This window comes from Excalfactoria chinensis, chromosome 32, assembly GCF_039878825.1.
Source record: "Excalfactoria chinensis isolate bCotChi1 chromosome 32, bCotChi1.hap2, whole genome shotgun sequence".
In the NCBI taxonomy this organism is placed as follows: Eukaryota; Metazoa; Chordata; class Aves; order Galliformes; family Phasianidae; genus Excalfactoria; species Excalfactoria chinensis.
The window spans coordinates 772,729-781,075 of NC_092856.1; the positions used below are offsets into that span (position 1 = coordinate 772,729).

At 48.6% G+C, this 8,347-nt stretch overlaps 1 protein-coding gene across 2 annotated transcripts; it reads left to right on the forward strand.

Moving 5' to 3' along the window:
* The first annotated feature begins 44 nt into the window (after nucleotides 1–44).
* On the forward strand, nucleotides 45–4,839 carry RIT1 (Ras like without CAAX 1). Of its 2 annotated transcripts, XM_072358752.1 has the most exons (6): nucleotides 45–182; nucleotides 254–371; nucleotides 470–526; nucleotides 732–805; nucleotides 1,442–1,633; nucleotides 2,542–4,839. In XM_072358752.1, the coding sequence occupies exons 2-6, from the start codon at nucleotides 284–286 to the stop codon at nucleotides 2,770–2,772; spliced, it is 642 nt and encodes a 213-aa protein (XP_072214853.1). In that variant the 5' UTR covers nucleotides 45–182; nucleotides 254–283; the 3' UTR covers nucleotides 2,773–4,839. The 2 variants fall into 2 exon arrangements, with proteins under 2 accessions (XP_072214853.1, XP_072214854.1); XM_072358753.1 differs by lacking the exon at nucleotides 45–182 and having other exon boundaries at nucleotides 191–371.
* The last annotated feature ends 3,508 nt before the right edge of the window (nucleotides 4,840–8,347 follow it).

The window sequence follows — 8,347 nt, forward strand, 5'->3', positions numbered from 1 at the left end:
CATGTGATCAAGCGGCGGGGCGGGGCTTAGGGAAGGGGGAGGGGCTTATGGAAGGGGGCGTGGCTCCGTGCGGGGCGGTCTCCCGCTGGCGCGGCCCCGCCGCCATTTTGGGGTCGGCGGCCGAGCTCCGTGCCGGGCCTTGCGGCGGCGGCGGCGTGAGATGCGTCACGGAGCGGCCTGAGGTGAGCGGGGAGCGGAGCGGCGGGGCCACGCGAAGGGCTGCCGGGCCTCACGTTGCTTTCGTCCCGTTTAGGAGCGGCGGTTCGCTCGGCGCTGAGGAGAGATGGACGCCGGGGCCCGGCCGGGCGGAGCGGGGCAGCCCCGAGAGTATAAACTGGTCATGTTGGGCGCCGGCGGCGTCGGGAAGAGCGGTGCGTGACGGGCCGGGCGGGGCGCGGGGCCGGGCGGTTCCCGCCTCGCCGTGAGGGCGGAGCTCCGCGCTGTGCGCTCAGGGCCGTTTCTCTTGCAGCCATGACGATGCAGTTCATCAGCCACCGCTTTCCCGAGGACCACGACCCGACCATCGGTGAGAACGGCCCCCCCCGGCCCGCTGAGCTCCGGTGCTTTGAGGCGCTGCTCGGTGCGGGCTGACGGCTCCCAATGGAGAGCACTGCGGTGTGACCGCATCGGGCTCCCGTTGTGAACCGTTGTTCCCCTTTGCGTGTGTCGGTGTTGAATGAGGTTTGCGATGACGTTCACGTTTTGTTCTCCCCGACGTGCCGCGCATCCAGAGGATGCCTATAAGATACGGATACGCATCGATGACGAACCTGCCAACCTGGACATCCTGGACACAGCTGGACAGGTCGGTGAGCAACGTTGAGTGCAAGGGAGGCTGCAGCGGGCAGGGATAGAGAGAACTCCAAAGCAATGTGCCTTTCTGTTCTTCTGAATAGCCTTTAGAGCTGTCTTAATTCATCCACGTGCCCACAGCATCGCTGTCCTGCTGTGTTCAGGCAGCCCAGGCAGCACTCCTACTTCATGTGCCGCTAACACAGCACACGAATGCAATGGAGAGCTCATCTCGTTGCCTGCACTCAGCAAGTGATGTGTGTTGGCTGAGAGTCTTTGGTTGGTTTGACTCCCTTCTTATACCTAATTGAAATCTCCTTTATTTTGATATGGTTTCCCTCAGTCTCCTCACATCAGGCTCTGCTAATGAGTCCGTCCCCTCCTTAATTACAGCCTCTTTAGGAACTGAAAGGCCGCTCTCAGCTCTCCATGCTGAGCAGCCCCAGCTCTCCCAGCCTGTCTACATAGGGGAGGTTTCGTCCCTTGGGTCATTTTACAGATACAAAATACTTCCTTATGTTATTTCTTTACCAAGGGAAAGGTGGTGTTGATCCCGTAGAGTTTTGTCCTGCGTGTAACAGGATGAGGAGAGAGAGGCTTCAATTCTGAGCAAATCAGACAATGGTTGTGTTTGTGTCACTGTTTGTAGGCAGAATTCACGGCCATGAGGGACCAATACATGAGGGCTGGAGAGGGGTTTATCATCTGCTACTCCATCACAGACCGACGTAGCTTCCACGAAGTACGTGAGTTCAAGCAGCTCATCTATCGTGTCCGACGCACCGACGACACCCCCGTGGTTCTGGTGGGGAACAAATCGGACCTGACGCAGCTGAGGCAGGTATGTGGCTCCCAAAGAGTCCCTCCCACCTGCTTCAGAACACGGTGATAGAAGAGATCACGTTCTTAATTTCAATGGGGGTCACTTTGTATTAAGTTGAACACGAGAGCGGTATGAATAAGCTGGAGTGCTGAATAGCCAAAATGCATATAACTACCATGGGAGTGAAATCTTCCAGTTGATGCTTTGAATTTCAGTTGCTCTTAGGCTTTTCCTGTCTTTATTTCCTGAAAAGAGATGCTGTTAATGGGGGTACAGCACTGCATAAACCCCTTGTGAATATTACAGACCAAAGGATGCGAGTCTGCTAAGGAAGGAGGTGTAATAACGGGGGTAAGAATGCACAGAAAGGAAAGTGAGCTTCAGCTTAAGGGAATGGTAACTCTTGTCTGTGGGAAACAGTTTGAAGCAAAGCTTCAGAGCAACGAGGAAAACAAACTGCAGAGGTGTTTGTGTGCCTGGAGTGAGATGGTTTATCAGCGTGTGTTGTGGCAGGAGTGTTAGTGAGGTGGAACCCACACTGAGGTGTGGAGCAGAGGAGGAGTGGGCACAGCTTTAATGGTCAGGGGAAGGAATCCTCCAAACTGACAAACATCCATCCTGGGCTGAGGGCTGCTCTCGTCAGGCAGTCCAGTGTTATATTGTGGGAAGGGAATACGCTCTGAAAGGCTTTCCTTGTTTTCTGAATGACCAGAGCTGCTGTATCTGATGAGTCTCTTATGGGTGGTTACGTTGCTTGATGGATGAAAGAGAAAAGGGGGTTTGTAAAGAAAGATGCAGACGTCGGTGGAGGTGGGCAGTTCTGGAACGGGGAGGGTGCACACACAGCTCTGAGCCGAGCAGAACAAGAAGAGAGAAAGGAAGAACCTGCCTGGTTGTGGCTTTCTTAACAAGTTTGGGTTTTGCAGGTCTCCAAAGAAGAAGGTTCTGCATTGGCGCGAGAATTCAACTGTCCTTTCTTTGAGACTTCTGCTGCGTATCGTTATTACATTGACGACGTGTTCCATGCTCTGGTGAGAGAAATCCGCAGGAAAGAAAAAGAAGCAATGATGGCGATGGAAAAAAAATCCAAACCTAAAAGCAGCGTTTGGAAAAGATTGAAATCACCGTTCAGGAGGAAGAAGGATTCGGTCACTTGAAGAGAACAAACTGCTCTGTAAGAGAAAAGATGGGAGCAGCCACTCATAACCAAAGCGGTTGAATGACAACATTTCAGCAGTAGGTTTAAAGACTGATGGGACTTCTGTGAGGGGGAACATCACCCTTAGCCATTCTTTTTGCTTCAAATGGTATTTTCTCTTAGTTCTGGATATTTAACTTGAGACACGGTAACAATTTGACTTCTGTTTGTTGTCATTTTTAGACCGGTTTCTCAAAATACTGCTCGTATGTTGGTTACAGATGCTGGTAGGTTTTTGATGCTGCACTTTTTGGTCGCTACATTGAGTTGTTTTAAGAGGTAAAAAAAACCAAGATGCTGAATTTCTACCCAACTTAATTCATCCTGTTTCTCAGTTGTTCGCACAACGAAATGTTGCTGCGTTCCCATCACCAGAGGAGGATTTAGTTGAGGTCGGATGGCAGTGAGGGGAGATTTGTGCTTTGTTTCTCATGGAAAAGGACTTAGCAAGGAAAAAGTTCACCTGACCGAGCATTGAGCTCGCAGTGTGTGTCGCTTGGGATCCTCAGCAAGTCAGAAGCAGCCAATTATTGTTCCTCTGGCAGCTCGAAGTTGGCAGCAGCGCGTGGATGTGTAGCATCATCCCTCCTTTTAGCATTGATGGCGTTGTTGGAAGGTTTGTGGTGAGCTGGAAGCTGCAGCTTTGGATTTTCTGACTTGTTTGTTGAAGTCGTAGCTGTGATGGTTGCAGTGGCGTATTTATTTACATTCGGTTTTATATGGTTGTCTTAAAGGAGACAGTATTATCGAGTAGGAATCTCTAACGTAGTCATTTCAGATTAATCTGTGATAACTGCTTTGTAAAGAAGACTGAAAGCGAGGCACTGGGGCCAGAACTGCTGTCCTTAATGCTGGTGAGGTCCTTCAGTGCTGCCTTAAAGTTGGGATCAGCAGAAGGGAGCAGTGAATGGGGCACAGCAGCAGCACTGCTGGGCATTCCCAGCCAACCATCAGCACATCCTTCCTCCTTGGGGATGATTTTCCATGTACGCTTCTTATAGGATTTAAATCCAGAGCTGTTGTTAACAGTACAAAAAGCTCATGGAGAGATGGATGTCCGGGGTTGTTTATTAAATGATACAGAAGATCGGAGGTGACTCAGATGGGTTTAAAGGCCTTGCTCAGAGAATGAAGTGCCTCGTGTCTCTGTTTAGTGCTGAGAGCTTAGCAGACTAAGTGCGGTATTAATCAAGTGCTTCTCTTAATTGTTGATCCTCCGTGTCAGTTGCTGTTAATCCAAAAGGCCTTGCAGTGCAGAACTGAAACAAGTTGTTGGAATGGGTGTTTAAAAAGATCCGGAGCAAAAAAGTGAAGATAATGAACACACAGACCTTTTCTTCTTCCTACACTCCTTACTGTGTAAGATACCACTGGAACTTCTGTGCCTGGTGCTTCTAAGGGTATTTTCTTTGTGTAAGGTGTGTTTGTAGCCAAGCTCAGCATTGGAAGGGATTTCTGTCTCTCTCTTCCTTCCAGTGTAAGGCTGTGCTGGTAATCATCACCAGTTGCAAAGCAGAAAGATTAATGGGGGTGGGTGGGAATGTCAGAGCTCTGCTCAGTACTCCATGCCTGCAGTTGTGCTGTTCGGACTGCAGTTCACCTGTGTGGAACTGCAGCTCTGTTGAATTGCTCCTTGTTGGATTCAATGCCATCTAAAACTGATAGATAGAAGCCAGGGATGGGCAGCAGGGTTTAGGAGCAGTCCTGATTCCTTTGTGGCAATGGTTACTTCCAGTCTCAGGCAGTGATGCTGGCAGCTGTGCAGGCCCAGTTCTCCCCATCCCATGTCTGTAATGTCTGTGCCTTACATGATCCCTTCAATGCAACATACATGTTTACTAATGCCTTTTATGAGCCTGTTGCTTCTAGGATTACTAAATCAGAACAGCAGCAAGCACTTTTGTTTGTGTTTTTTTACAGTGTTATTCAAAAGGAAAACAAAAAAAAAGAAGTTTTATTTTTGTCATGTATGAATTTGTACGCGGGATTCTCGTTTTATTTGACACAATATAGAGTTTTTAATACCAAATTGGTGTCGGGTGTTTTATTGCACGGTGTGGGATTTGCACCCATCGTGCTACACAACACTTGAGGCTGAGGAAAAGCTCATGGGGTGCTTTAAAGTGAGCTCAGAAAATGCTCATCTCAATGTTGGGAGTCTTAAAGTAAACCAGGAATAATAATAAATGTAAAATAAATGGGTATTTATGGTGAAACTTTTAACAGCTTCGATGCTTTCTGTCCTTAGGAGTGATGTGATGCTGCCTCAGTGCTGCTCTGTGGCTTGGACTGATCCATCTGGAGTTACCAAGCTAAGTGTATTCAGAGACAGGGAGCACTTTGCTTTACCCCCATCGCATTTCACTGACTGCAGGACATGGAGCTCAGCCTGGAGGAAAAGGCTCTTCTTGCTTTGCTTTGGTTTTGGCTACGTGGCTTTTGAGCGTAGGGCAGAACACATTTCCTGGCTGATAGACTTTATAAGTATGTAGATCTAAGATCTAGAGGCAAATGAGGGGGGAAATTCCAATGAGGTTGGAGGCAGACGTCTCAGGGCTTCGCTTTTAGTTCATCCCTGGGATTTGGAAGCTGGTTCCAGCGATGGCCCTTTTGTAAACAGCATGAAAATATCTGTGGAATGAAGAAAACGAGCACCGCAGCATTCCCTGAAGTCCATTGTGGTTGTCAGATGCCGTTTGTCTGTCATCTGAACAGCTACAGGAGTATTTTGTGTCCAACAGCCCATCCCGGTGGAGGCTTTGACCTTTGAGGCAGCCTGTGCTGCAGGAAGTCGGTACCATTGTGTGCCATTGTCTGAGCCCCCAGGAGCTGGGAGAGGCAGCAAATATGTTCTGTATGGCAACAGAGGGAGAGATTCGTTGCTTCACACCCCCCTGAGGCCACACTTGGAGGTGTTTAGGGCAGAAATTACTGCCATCAGTTCACAGACATCCCCAGGAATGAAGGAATTAAGCTCAGGAGGGCCCTGATGCCATGCTGTGCGCAGCTGAGCAAATCTGACTGTTTATTGTCTGCTTGGACTCCACTAAGAAAAGCTTTGCTATGTTGTGTCGTGCTGATACAGCTTTACTTTCCTGCTTCTATTGCAGGAATGCAGGACCATGGCGCCTTCTTGTTGCAGATAAAGGTTGCTGATATAACCAAAAGTTGTTTATAGGTATGCAAAATGGGTAAAACGTGGATGTTAATTCCACATAACTGAGTACTGAGCAAAAAAAACCCCTGCAGATGAAGTCTATCTGGGTCAGAGGAGCGTGCTGCCATGTCTGCTCCTTTACACACCCATAAACGTGGCTGCAAGGACCCGTAGGAGATTTGAGATGTTCCTTTTCCTCCAACACAGACGGTCTGGTTTGCATTTTGCCACAGCAGATGAGTGACACTGGAATGTTTCACAGGCTGAGGTCATTCCTTGCAGTGAGCCTGCGTGCGAAACTCACTGGATGGGAAACATGTGATGGAGATTTGCATTGGAGCAGCTGAGCCACTAGATGGCCGACGGTGGAAGAGAGCGTTGTTCTGGATGGGAAGGTTAGAACTGACACGGGTTTCTTTGCTAAATCCTGCTTATATCTTGAATGCTCTAATAGAAATAAACCATAGGAATACAGGGAAGCTGCATTTCTAGCTGTGAAAGCTGAAGTTTGAGGTATGTTATCTGAGGATGGCTTGGAAAGAAGGAAAACATACAAAGTTTATTATGTGGCTGAAATGTGAAGCTCGCTAAGTGGAACCATGTCCATACGGTATGCCATACCATGCCCATATGGTATACCATACCATGCCTATACAGTATACCATACCATGCCTATACAGTATACCATACCATGCCTATACAGTATACCATACCATGTCCATACAGTATACCATACCATGCCCATACTCATCCTGGTAAGGAGAGTTCCCCTCTGGAATGTTCCTCGTGTATTTTAGGGAAGTCGATGGGTTTTTAAAAGCAAAGACAGTGTACAAAGGGAGCAGATTCTAAACATGCTCAAAACTGAACCAAACCCAAATGAAATGGCTCAGGGAGCGTTTGCCCGCTCACTCTTAATGATCAGTATCCAAACGCTGCTGGTAAACGGGGTGGAACAGGAGGACTGAAGCATAAGGCACTGCTGGGGATGGATGAGCTATTTCTGACTGCCTGTTATAGGAAATAGCAGCAGAACCCGGATCCCGTCTGTCATCAAGAAGTAACTCGCATTGCCATGGTAACTGGTCTTGCTCCTGTGTTGAATTAGGAGAGGTAGAAGCTGTTGGAGAAGGAGGGGCCCAATTATTGCTGCCAGAGAAAGATGGCAAAAATCCTATTGATTTCAATGGCAGCATCAGCCAGAGAAGGTGGGAAGAGAGTCTGAGCAGAGCTTCCATGCTTTCCCTAAAACGTTTCTCTTTTCAGGGTTTGTCAGACCCATTCTGCTTGCTTCTTTCCTTTTTCTTATGCAAATCCTTTTGTTTCTGCTTGGGCTGAATGGTGTAAGAACCTGAAATGGGATGTTTGTGAACAGCCAAGCGCTGCTCGAGGTAGAAGCCAAGCAGAGAGGGCTGAGGAGAGGCTTTCTTTCACATCTTGCAGCTGCTTTAGGAGAGGGGTTGACTGAAACCACTCTGCCAACTGCAGTCATTACGGTGATTAATAACTGGCAGTGCTTAAACACTCATCGATTGCAGGGTGGGCAGTGAGGTGAGGGTGGGTGAGCAGCTTTGTGCTGTGGATGGAGGGCAGCATTTTGGGGTATCCTTACCTCTCAAACTTGGTGCTTCCTCCTTCCCAAATGAAACGTTCCTTTCTGCTGGAAAATGGAGTCTGAGGAGCTGTGGCGTTTGACTGCGTTCCATTTCCTGGGACATCGGAAAATCTTGATGGGCTGAAACCACCAAGATGTTAAAGAGGAAACCCAAAGTTCCCATGGAGCTTATTTCAGGTGTTCAGATTCCTCAGCCACCTCTGGATCCCCATCCTTTGTTGCAGGGGAGGCTACCAGCCCGGGAGAAGCGCCGTGTTGGAAGGTTTCTGTAGCCACGTTGCTGTGGAAACAGTTTGGTATTCTGCACTCTTTGGTGTTTTCTAAAGCCGTGGCTTTGTGCCCAGCAGTGCTGTGCTCTGGAGTAGCGATGGGAGCTGCAGAAGCTGCATTACAGAGCGCTGTGCCTCGGGGACACGCCATTGTATCTCACAGTGACACGGACAAAAGTGGTCCTGAATAAAGCAGGCTGGGAATCCAGGAATGCGTCTGAGCCACAAATAAAAGGATCCAATTGCTTTTCTGCTTCTCTTCAAAGAATTCTTTCACGGACCAAATTCTTTTTTGCCCATTTATTCCCTCCTAGATGCCCACTCGCATTAAATTACAGCCATGGAGAGGCTCAGTGATGACGGTTCTTGCATGTGCTGATGTTGCATTGACAGCAGCGCGCTTCACTTGCTGGGATTTTGTTCTCTCTGTGTTTTTCAGGTATGCTCTGTGCATGTTTGTTTCCACCTTTCAAACACAGCGCAGTCAACCATC